At 35.2% G+C, this 13833-nt stretch overlaps 1 protein-coding gene across 1 annotated transcript; it reads right to left on the bottom strand.

The window, feature by feature from the left end:
- Positions 1-4333: 4333 nt before the first annotated feature.
- Positions 4334-5702, bottom strand: LOC115227550 (polypeptide N-acetylgalactosaminyltransferase 10-like). The gene has a single exon (XM_029798346.2). It carries the CDS (start codon positions 5700-5702, stop codon positions 4335-4337), a length of 1368 nt encoding a protein of 455 aa, XP_029654206.1. The 3' UTR covers position 4334.
- Positions 5703-13833: the final 8131 nt, after the last annotated feature.

Here is a 13833-nt window from a genome sequence, read left to right as displayed (position 1 = left end):
CTGTCTTTCACTCTCCCTTTGTATATAAGGGAGGGAAGAGGGGGAGGAGAGAGAAGAAGAAGGAGGGAGAGAGAGAGAAGTAGATGGAAAAGTTACATCGATCAGTTTAGTTCTAAATACGGATACAGTATAGATATACATTACACACATACCTACATACATACATACACACAACACAACACCAAACACATATATATATGCATTATATATAGATATATATATATATATATATATATATGCATATATATATAATTTCTTTATTCTTGTTTCAGTCATGTTACTGCGGCCATGCGGGAGACACCGCCGGATTATATTATATATATATATATGTACAATACCACACACACACACCCACACAACTGTCTGCCTTTTTCTCTTTCTCCCTCATTCTCATCTGTCTGTTTTCCCTCTCTCTTTCTCTCTTACTTGGAAAAGGCTTTCGATCATATAATAATATAAATAATATATAAATATATGCTTATATACATATATGTATATACCTACATATATATATATATATATATATATATGTATATATCCATGCATATATGGGCACAGGGCATCAAAAAACGTTGAAAACTTTGAGAAACGAAAACATAAAAACAAAAACAAAACAAAAACAAACAGAGAAACGAGACATACAACATAAAGAATATTCCCCTTCTTCAGTTGTCTCTGTTTCATCTACTCCGCGTTCGAAGGCATGGACAATACGCGACTTCCTTGAAACAGTCCTTCCCGCAAAGCAAGTTAAATAAAATTTGGGATTTTTTTGTGGAGGGTGAAAGAGGTAACAAGAACAGGACAGTGAGAACAAACGTGCTTGTTGTTCATACACCTGTCTTGGTCGTTTGTTTTCTGCAAAGTTGAACTAGGAGGAATATGATATTTAGGCATATATATTTAGGCATATATAGGCGCAGGAGTGGCTGTGTGGTAAGTAGCTTGCTAACCAACCACATGGTTCTGGGTTCAGTCCCACTGCGTGGCATCTTGAGCAAATGTCTTCTGCTATAGCCCCGGGCCGACCAATGCCTTGTGAGTGGATTTGGTAGACGGAAACTGAAAGAAGCCTGTCGTATATATGTACGTATGTGTGTATGCATTTGTATGTCTGTGTTTGTCTCCCTAGCATTGCTTGACAGCCGATGCTGGTGTGTTTATGTCCCCGTCACTTAGCGGTTCGGCAAAAGAGACCGATAGAATAAGTACTGGGCTTACAAAGAATAAGTCCCGGGGTCGATATGCTCGACTAAAGGCGGTGCTCCAGCATGGCCACAGTCAAATGACTGAAACAAGTAAAAGAGTAAAAGAGAGAGTAAAGAGTATATCGAATATCTGTGCGTAAAATGCCCATGTTGGTTCCTTCCCGTGGTGCGTTTTTTGGTAATCTATCTTCAGCTCTCATCTGATATTCCAGTTTATTTCTTGTCTATTTAGAGTGTAAAATACAATATCAAAATGAGGAGAATGAAGAATTTGAACATTTAGTCTTCATGTATATTTCCAGTTACAATAAACGTCCGACACGTGTTTCGTTCGCACCAGTCGCATATTGTTGCATATTCATATGCCGTGATGTATGCATTTATAAATCGCTGGATATGAATATGCAACAATATGCGATTGGTGCGATCGAAACACGTGTTGGACTTTTATTCCGGCTGGAAATAAACATAAAGTTTGAACGCTCAAATTCTTTACTCTCTTCATTTAATATTATATTATATATATATATATATATATATATATATATATATATATATAGAGAGAGAGAGAGAGAGAGAGAGAGAGGGGGGGGGGGGGAGATAGAAGAGTTTACGAAAAAACAAAAGACAAAGACAGTGGTGTACAAAACAAACAGGTGTATTAGTATAACGCTCAGGAATAGAAAAAGTCTTTTACGTTTCGAGCGTACGCTCTTCTACAGAAAGGGACACAGAAAAAAGAAGGAGAGAAACAAGGAGAGAAAAATGTGTGTAGTGGCTAACGATCTATCATGGCAACTGCCAGACAGAAGGATCACACACGAGAAGGAACGTATGGGAGATAACAAAGTAAAGATGAACCCAACACGAAGGTGCGTGTATATATAAGAGAGTATGTATGTGCGTGTGAAAGAGGGCTGGTGGTCTGGACCTGTGCGTGTATGTATGTGTAGGTGTGAAAATGTGGGGATGGGTGTGTGGGTGGTGTATTGTGATGTGATGTGTAATGTTGTATGGTGTAGTGTGGTGTGGTGTGATGTTGTTGGGAGGTGGGGGAGGCGAGAGTGGGGAAAGCACGGGTGGGGACTAGTCCTGCTAATGTTCAGATATAATTTGGTGATAGCATAATTGAATTTCTCATGGACTGTTTAAGGTTTGCATTGAAAGGTCTGTGTGGTAATTAGCTTGCTAACCAACCACATGATTCCGGGTTCAGTCCCACTGCGTGGCATCTTGGGCAAGTGTCTTCTGCTATAGCCCCGGGCCGACCAATGCCTTGTGAGTGGATTTGGTAGACGGAAACTGAAAGAAGCCTGTCGTATATATGATTATATATATATATATATATATATGTGTGTATGTGTGTTTGTGTGTCTGTGTTTGTCCCCCTAGCATTGCTTGACAACCGATGCTGGTGTGTTTACGTCCCGTAACTTAGCGGCTCGGCAAAAGAGACCGATAGAATAAGTACTGGGCTTACAAAGAATAAGTCCTGGGGTCGATTTGCTCTACTAAAGGCGGTGCTCCAGCATGGCCGCAGTCAAATGACTGAAACAAGTAAAAGAGAGTAAAAGAGTAAAAGACTAAAAGAGTATTCTGTGTGATCCTGCGTCGATTGGTTTTAAAATTGTACCCGGTTTCCAGATTCTGGGTGGTTTGACACTGACGTGAATTGTTGACTATCTCCAGTTTAATCCCCGATCACCCAGGATCTATGACCAAAAGTGCTCCATCCAACTTTGACTACTCAAACGATTTTATAATGTACTCAATACGACACTGTCCAATGTCCCCTTCCTTTCCATAAGATAGTAGAGTATGCCCAGAAAGAAATTTGGGAGCTATTTCTAGATAGTTGAACGACAATCTGATTTGCTTCGAGACTCCAGAATTTATTGCTGAGTTCAAACCTCCTTTAGACCTGAAGTAATTTTTTTTTTGTATAATCACGTAACGTTGATCTGAGACCTTCGTATTCTTAGATAGTTTAATTGGTTTTCTTATAAGAAAATAGTCAATTTGTGGTCTTAGTAGAATGTACTAATCTTGCTTTCTTATATGCGCGTCTTGGTGGTTTATTTTGGAAACAAGTTTCATAAATGTATTATACTGGCGTGTATGAGTCTTAGCTCAACTTGTTATAATAATCATATGCGGTGTGACGTAGCTGTTGTTACACTTGATACTGTAAATTATTATATACTGAGCTTTTGTTTTATTTGTTTGTTTATTTATTTATTTTATTTGTTTATTCATTTAAGTTAGAGTCAAATGTCTTCCAGTATTCTGCTTTCTATTCTGTAACCGTGTTTTTTTATAATTATGTTGATGGTTATGGTTGTGGTTGTGATGTCATGGCTATAGTAACAGTGGTGCTGGCTCTTGTAGTAGTGGTGGTGGTGGTGGTCGTCCTCGTGGAGAGGGTTGTGGCGACGACGACGACGACGATGACGAATATGATGATGTTGATGATGATGATGGTCATGGTGTGGTGGTGGTGGTGGTGGTAATGATGATGATGATGATAATGATGATGATGATGGTGATGATGATGACGATGATGATGAGGATGATGATGATGATGATGATGGTGGTGGTGATGACGATGAAGATGACGAACTTAGTATTTCCTATTGAGATATTCGGTTACTAACCGCCACACACGACTGAACAATTCTAAAGAGTGAAAAGAGTTGAATAATGTACGACAAACGAATGGTTCATTGTCCAGACATTGGTTGGGTAAATTCTTCTTTGTTACGTAAGTTTTGGAACAGATTTCTTGATGTCGCAATCACAAACGAAACAAAAGCAACAAAAGAATAAAATAAAAAAACAAGCATAAACAAGAATAGAAATCTCTCTGAGAATCGTCTCATGTTAAAGAATACATTTTTCCATTCTGATAAACATATAGTCATCTCTTCTGACCCTAATTGGTGTCACGTCTAATTAAGTTTCAAACTTTTTTATTTCATCATTAATATTTTTCATGTTTCTAATTAATGCATTTCTCAGTCGAACGAAACGGTTTAATATTTATTTAATTTTTGTGTTTGTTTTTTGTAAGAACTTCCTCTCAATGAAAAAAATTATCATGACTCAAATTCCTCTCTCTGTATCGTTCTATTTTTCTTCATCGATCGGATAATATTGAACAACATCAAAAGCAATTTCTTCAAGAAACCACCTGAATGATTTGCAACGAAGCTTTTTGCGAAGAGCTAGTTGTTGCGAAATATTTCCTGCATCCACACGTTTAAAACTCGGTTCCATTTTATAAACGTATTGCTTATATTCATCCATCCAGACTTCAGCTACCCTCTTGTGATTCCGTGATAGATAATCGCCATACGCTTTTACGCTTGAAGAATAAGGAATAAATTTGCGGTATATATGAGCAACTCTTGAGCAAGGCGCGTCTAGTATTTGACCACCACACAACCAAATCTTAAACGAAATTTCAAACTGTTCAGCTCCACGAATATCCAGATGTGGGTCGTAACCACCTAATGTCCAAAACCATGTTTTATTCATTGCAAACAACCCACCGGCCATCACGGGGCTCTCAAACGTTTCAGTGGGATCTATTTTATCTCCCTTCAGACGTGGTAAACGTTTGTAGTTAAGTTTCCAGTCAAACGCTCCACGTGCTCCTTCATCCTGAGCAAACTGTGAAAACGTGGTGTGATCGATAACATCAATAAACGGACATACAACAGTTTTCTCATTCAACACAATTGGTTCTAGTAAAGGAGGAAGCCAATTCACAGATGGTTCCACATGAGAATCGAGGAACACTATTACTTCAGCTTTTGCTGTTTTAGCCCCTTGAAGTCGGGACCGTATCAAACCCTCCCGTTTATAGTTGCGAATTAATTTGACCTTCTCGAAGTTTTCTCTCACGTAATCGCTCAAGGGTTTTTTATTATGATTTTTGGTGCTGAAATCATCCACCAGAATGATCTCTTGTATCAGTTCTGGAGGTGACCTCCACAAAACTCCATATATAGTGCGAAGCAATGTAGTCCAGTGTTCATTATAAAACGGAATTATGACACTCACCTTTGGTAAATTCTTCAGATATTTCTTATGCTTGCAATCCGGATGGCGAATGTCTCTCAAAGAACGGTATAGTGATATTTTATCACTAACCGCACCACTAAATCCATTCACTGCAAACAACTGGTCTTCGTTTATTCTTTCTGCGGCACTCAGCACCACGGGTCTACCCTGTTCTCCAGGTCCTTCCCTATAGGAATCCAATAAGATTTTTTGGTAATCGTGCCAGTCGATTTTGTATCTTGTTTTATCCAAATCACTTGTTCGCTTTTTTGATATGTTAATATTTATCCTCCGGAAAATAAGCCGATTGCCATCTGCATAATTTTGTTCTAATTGCCATTTTTGTTTAATTAGAAAATAATAACCAAAAGCAGTTATAGCTAAACCATAAATTGTCACAATCCATCTAAGGAAAGTCGATATTTTCATAGCGTAAAAATTAACCAAACTTTTTACCCTGTAACGCACTGCTGCAATATTAGGCGAGTATTTACGAAGAGCAATGGTATCTAGATGTCACGTGATTCCTATCAATGAGAACATGCGCACAAAAAAAATTTTCAGTATAAATGGATTGGTTTCATTTAGTTGGGACTGACCTGTTGCTTCTTATTGTAACAGTTGGCATTATGTTCGATTATCATATATTCTCTGTTGACACATTTGACTTTTTGACGCGGTCAATGAACTTAAATTGTACAGAGTAGAATAGGATGACATGAATAAATGGTCACACACACACACACACACACACACACTTGCTTACATACCATACACACACATTACATACATATATAAAGGCGGCCAGCTGGCAGGAACGTTAGCACGCCGGGCGAAATGCTTAGCGGTATTTCGCCTGTCGTTACGTTCTGAGTTCAAATTTCATCCTTTCGGGTTCGATAAATTAAGTACCAGTTACGTACTGGGGTCAATGTAATCGACTTAATCCGTTTGTCTGTCCTTGTTTGTCCCCTCTGTGTTTAGCCCCTTGTGGGTAGTAAAGAAATAGGCATTTCGTCTGCCGTTACGTTCTGAGTTCAAATTCCGCCGAGGTCGACTTTCCCTTTCATCCTTTCGGGGTCGATAAATAAAGTACCAGTTTCGCACTGGGTCGATGTAATCGACTTAATCCGTTTGTCTGTCCTTGTCTATCCCCTCTGTGTTTAGCCCCTTGTGGCTAGTAAAGAAATATATACATGTAAATACTGCGAAGCACAGGAGTAGGACTGAACCCAGAACCATGTGGTTGGTAAGGAAGCCACTTACCACACAGTCACTCCAGCGCCTACGTACATATGTGTGTGTGTGTGTGTGTGTGTGTGTGTGTGTGTGCATATATAAGGACGCATGGTCTAGTGGTTAGTGTGCGGCACGCCGCAAAATAATGGCCTCAATTTCTGGACCGTCTTGTGCGTTGTGCTTTTGAGAGAAACACTCCGTCACACGTTGCACTGCGATCACATCGACACCTGATGTGTTGTACAGCTGCACATGTTCAGGAAAAGGTCGATCTGATGGAAAGATTGAGCTGGTATACAGCACATATGTATGATCAATATAAACAAATAATTTGCGTAGGTCGTTCAATAAGTAACCGTCATTCTCGGACAACGTTAGACTACAATACATATCTACATACATACAAACATACATACAAACATACATGCATACATACATACATACATACATACATTACATACATACATACATACATACATACATACATACATCAAGACCCTGTTGCAAATGTTGAAATTTCAATAAAGGAACCTTGGATCTAGGTTAGAAACCGAATCCTTCATTATTGCCAAGAAATCTTGAAATAAAACAGAATAATGGCATACATACATACATGCCTACATGGATGCATACATACATACATACATGCCTACATGGATGCATACATACATACATACATACATACATGCCTACATGGATGCATGCATGCATCCATACATACATACATACATACATACATACATACATACATAAATACATACATGCATCCATACATGCATACATACATACATACATACGTACATACATGCATACAAACTACATACATACATACATACATACATGCCTACATGGATGCATGCATGCATGCATCCATCCATACATACATACATACCATACATACATACATACATACATACATACATACATACATACATACATGCATACTTACATGCATACATACATACATACATACATACATACATACATACATACATCCATACATACATACATACATACATACATGCATACATACATACAAACCTCAAGACCCTGTTGCAGGTGTTGAAATTCCATTGAAGGAACCTTGGATATAGGTTAGAAACCGACTCTCTCTATTGGCAAGAAATATTGAAAAAGAACAGAATAATGACATGCGTACATATGTACACCCAGTTAAAGAATAAATTATGCCTTATATTTCATTTGTACTTTTAAAGTCGTACTATTCTGCGTATTTAAAGATGTATGAATATACACGTACTGTACATTATACCGCACTATACACCTTGTGAATGGTAGTAACCGGCTTTCATTTTGTTGAATATTCTCCCGCCGGAAAAAAAAAAACTCTCTGTATGTACGTATATAAGTAAGTTTGTATGTACGTATGTATTTACAAGAAGGTACATAAGTAGGTATGCCACATACATACACACATACAGGCGCATATATTATAGTTACATTCATATATATTTATATATATATATATATGTATGTATATGTGTGTGCGTTTATATGTATATTTACACATGCATATATATGTATGCACAAATATGTATATATAAATACAAATATATATAGTATATATATATATATATATATATATATATATATATATATGTGTGTATACATGTATGTTATATAGTATAAGACCGATATACGGTGTGCATGTATACATATATATATAATGCATGAATATAGACATGAATATGTATATATATATATATATATATATATATATATATATATTCATACAGGTATGTGTTCTGTGTGAATATATGCACACACACACACTCACGTGCACACACTCACGTGCACACACTCACGTGCACACACTCACACTCACGTGCACACACACACACACTCACGTGCACATACACATACACACACACGTACACACACACACACACACACAAACACGCACGCGCAGGGTACATCTAAAAAAACAAAATGAAAACATACTTCTTGACAATTATATAAGTGCATTTTCAGTTATTGTCTTTTTCGTTTCATCACCGAAAGATAGTTCCAAGATAGTTTTTAGATAAAGAGAATAGTTTTTACGAAGCAGCAAAAAAAAAATAAATAAATAAATAAATTTCTTTTTTTATTCCTTCAATTTTCTGCTGGATGAATTCACTCAAAGACAGTTGTTGAATATTTCACTGCTGAAGACAGAAAATATATTCCGCTTCCCAATACTTACCGAAAATTCCAGGAACAATGTCTCCTGGCTGAAATGAGACTGACAATATCAGGTGTGGACAAAAATAAAATGGAGTCTGCAGAAAGTACTTTTGCGTCGGCACTCACAGAACAGAAGAAAAAAAAAAGAAACGTAAGGAAAATATTACTATTCTTTTGCGAAGGAGGAATGGCTCTTTTATTTATCTGCATGGGCACGTGTTTGCGTGTATGTTTGAGTGTGTGTATATGCATATATAAGTATATGAATATACATCCTTACTTATGCTTATATACATATCTATTAATGTACAGACTCATATAGATATATTTACACATTTACATATATGTATAGATATGGAAATGTACATATATACGTATATATACACAAATATTTATATATACAGGAAGGGAGGTAAATATATATAGATATAGCTACATGGATATTCACATGTATGTGTGTATATGTATATGAATGCATATATATATATACATACATATACATACATGCATACATACATATATATATAATATAAATAATATATAAATATATGCATATATACATACACATATGTATATACCTATATATATATATATGTATATATACATGCATATATGGGTATTGGACATAAAAAAACGTTGAACACAATGAGAAACGAAAACATAAAATCAAAAACATATAAACGAACTTTTTTGGGAATAACTAAAAGAGCAAACAGAGAAATGAGACATGCAACATAAAAAATATTCCCCTTGTTCAGCTGTCCTTGTTTCATCTGCTCCGCGTTACGAATGCAAGGACATATATTATATATATATATATATATATATATATATATTATATATATATATATATATATATATATATATATATATACATATATATATATACATATATGTATTCTATATAAAATCTATAACCTATATGTATACGCATATGTAAAGATATGCGAAAGGTGTGTGATTTTATAAATGTGTATATATATCTATAGATACGTGTAAGTATACGAGTGAAACTACATACAAACATAAATACACAGACAAACGGACATGTAAAGAATTTAAGAGTTAGTTCATAATTATGACAGCAAAATTTGCAGATAGTTATCTAATAATATATTTGTTACCAAAAGACAAAACAAACTCCGATGTACATTGCTGGCAAAGGAATTCGAAATAAAATGCTCGCCATGTAGTTTGAAAATTTCGGTAAAATACTGATTCAAAACAGAACGGTTTAAGTATAGATTTTGCAGAATCAAGGTGAAGTTGGTAATGATCTATTTATGAAAATGTACATTGACAAAAGAAAGAATTACACAATTAACGTAGAAAAGCTATGTATATGTGTATATGTGTTTGCCTGTTCGTGCATGTGTATACACACACACACATATATATAGACGAGTGAGTAGACAAACGTAAGAAGGGCATTCAACACATTTATTGGGAGTTACATGTATAGATCAAAGCCATTTGATTCAGAATCCTTGGTACTCTGAGTTTCAAATGCGTGGCTAGTCAGACGCCAATGGCCGTACCAAGGATTCTGAATCAAATTGTCTTGTTCTATCGCTCCCTCTATCTTTATATACATATATGAGGCTGGCTAAAGGTTTTTACATTTAGATATAAATGGGATACTTATGTGTACACATGACTCTTGCTTTTGCTTTTTTCCATGGATGCGTATAAGTATTTAATTTATTGCTTACCGTATTTTCTACTGTAGAGGGAAAAATCCACACCATAAGATTAATATCGAAATTGATTCAATATAGAAATAACGAACTTTAAAAAAAATTTTGTGAGCTCGCTTTCCTCGATTTCAGCACGACATGTATTTATAGTGAATGTCTATTATAAATGTGGAAATTGATGATTTAAAGTCTGTTCTCAGCATATTGGCATTGAAATAATATATATACATGATATATATATATATATATATATATATATATATATATATATATATATATATATATATATACAAGAGACACCACACCCACACACTGATTAGGTGTAAGTAAAATAAGCATAACATGGATAATACAGATTAGAGCTCAAATTGATGGGATTCATCCGGATCTAGCGCCTCCGCATCGAAAGTTGCGTATAAGGACAATACTTATCGATCTTTTATGAAGGTGGAAAGGCAGATAAACACCAGTAGGCTTCAGACGTATACTTACGTGGAATAAAAAACACGAATTAGAGAATAAAGGGATAAGAAAACGAAACAGAACAGAAAAATTACGTAAAGGTTTATCTCGACCGCTGTTTCATGACAACTAAAACATACGTAATATGCGCATGATGTCATCGGTGTGTGTTATGTCACAAGTTCAGATGAAATTGCTATGATAAGTTAGGCATCCTGCATCTGAGATTATGACACATGCCACTTTCTGAAGTCCTTCGCTCCTTATTGAGTTGAGGCTGACAACGATTTTTCTACATTGTTACCAATTCCGGGCTGTCATTCTCCTCGTGATCAAAAGAGGTCTCAGCTTAACTGTTTCCTTCCGAACTTTGCCGCAGCGTATAAAGTTTATTGATACCTTACTCTTGATACATACACACACACACAGAACACACACACAGACACACACACACACACACACACACACATATATATATATATATATATAATATATATATATATATATATATATATAAATAATTAGATGGTATTTTTACCTTTGTTAACAATTAACACGGAAAAATAAATAAATAGTTACCAGGGCAGCCAAAAATCTCACAAGTAAAGTTGTTGTAACTCCTTTTTTAACTCCATTTTTTATTCATATATATATATATATATATATATATATATATATATATATATATATATATATAACGGGAAAGTTGCGAAAATATACAAAGACGAAGGCAGGTGGAGTACAAACAAACGAATGTATTAGTATAAGAGCGCTCAGAGTAGAAAAGAAAACGCTCTTTTTACGTTTCGAGCCTACGCTCTTCGACAGAAAGATACACAGAAAAAAAACAAGAGAGAAACAAGGAGAGAAAAAAAGGAGAGAAAAAATGCGTGTAGGAGCTAACGATCTATCATGGCGTCATATACACATACATATATAGGAGACGTACTTGCATAGCAAGTGACCTGATCTGAGATCGTGTGCTGGAACGAAATCAATTGCAGCCTATTTTCGTCGGTTTGAGACCGCGAGGTGTTCACTGACAAAATTCCGTGCAGCACGGAATTTTGTCAGTGAAAAAGTTGCAGTTTCACAGCGACGAAAATATTTTGTTAAATTAAATTTAAATGTTGAAGTGAATCTAACGGATTTGCGTGTTTCTTAAATCCTTATAAACACCTTCCACGCTACAATTGCATATATATATATATATATATATATATTATCTATATATTATATATATATATATATATATGTATATATATATGTATAATATGTGTATATATATATATATATACATACATACATACACCAATACACACACACACACACACATATATATATGAAATATATACATGTGTGTGTGTGTTTGTGTATGTATGTATGTATGTATATACATATATATATACATATATATATATACACATATATATACATATATATTTATATACATATATATTTCCACCTCCATCTTATATATATATATATATACAAGATGGAGGTGTAAATAGCACAGAAGTAAGACTGAGACATTTCAATTTAAGGGGGAATTTGATAAAAATGATTTTTAAAAATTATATAAAGAAAATATTACCGGTTTCGTTGAATCTCATCTTATCAAATATCAGCAAAATCTTATAAAAAAATTTGAAGTTAAAACAGTTTATCTTCTGTCTGGGGGACAAGAACATATCCCCTAGACAGAAGATAAACTGATTTTTCTTCAAATTTTCATAAATTTTTACCGATTTTTCATAAGATGAGATTCATCAAAACAGGTAATATTTTCTTTATATAATAATTTTTCAAATAATAATTTTTGTTAAATTCCATCTTAAATTGAAATGTCTTAGACTTACTTCTGTGCTATTTCCACCTCCATCTTTTATATATAAAAATTTGATTTCTATAGATCTCTAATCTTTTTTCAACCTATATATATATATATACATGAGTGGCTGTGTGGTAAGTAGCTTGCTAACCAACCACATGGTTCCGGGTTCAGTCCCACTGTGTGGCACCTTGGGCAAGTGTCTTCTATTATAGCCCCGGGCCGACCAATGCCTTGTGAGTGGATTTGGTAGACGGAAACTGAAAGAAGCCTGTCGTATATATGTATATATATATATATATTTATGTGTGTGTGTTTGTGTGCTGGTGTGTTTACATCCCCGTCAGTTAGCGGTTCGGCAAAAAGAGACCGATAGAATAAGTACTGGGCTTACAAAGAATAAGTCCCGGGGTCGATTTGCTCGACTAAAGGCGGTGCTCCAGCATGGCCGCAGTCAAATGACTGAAACAAGTAAAAGAAAGAAAAAGAAAAAATATATATAAATATATAATTGCATGCATATATGTATGTAGGCACATATGAGTGGCCGTGTCGTTAGAAACTTGCTTCCCAACCACATGGGTTCGGGTTCAATCCTACTGCGTGATACTTTGAGCAAATATCTTATACTGTAACCTTGGGCTATAGTAGAAGTGTCTACTTCCAAAGCCATGTGAGTGAATTTGGTAGACGGAAACTCAAAGAAGCCCGTAGTATATATACATACATGCATACATACACACGTATATATATATATATATATATATATATATATATTATATATGTGGTGTGTGTGTGTGTGTGTGTGTGTGTGTGTATTCGTGTGCTTGTGATTGTCCCCTCACCATCGCTTGACAACCGATGTTGGTGTGTTTACGTTCCCGGATTCTAGCGGTTCGGCCAAAGAGACCGACAGAATAAATACTACGCTTACAATGAATAAGTTCTGGGGTCGATTTGCTCGATTAAAAGCCGAAACAGGTAAAAGAATAAAAGAAGAATATATATATATAAAAGAAAATTACATATATATATATAAAATATAAAAATATAGTTGTGCCGCAAGGCTTTCACTCCACACGCCACCGCAACTTGATCCGTCCTTATTAGTCGAAAGACACCTATTGTTATTCTCGTGTTGTTT

The sequence above is a fragment of the Octopus sinensis genome, unplaced genomic scaffold (genome assembly GCF_006345805.1).
Source record: "Octopus sinensis unplaced genomic scaffold, ASM634580v1 Contig04537, whole genome shotgun sequence".
Classification (NCBI taxonomy): Eukaryota; Metazoa; Mollusca; class Cephalopoda; order Octopoda; family Octopodidae; genus Octopus; species Octopus sinensis.
This window is presented reverse-complemented; position numbering and strand designations above follow the sequence as displayed.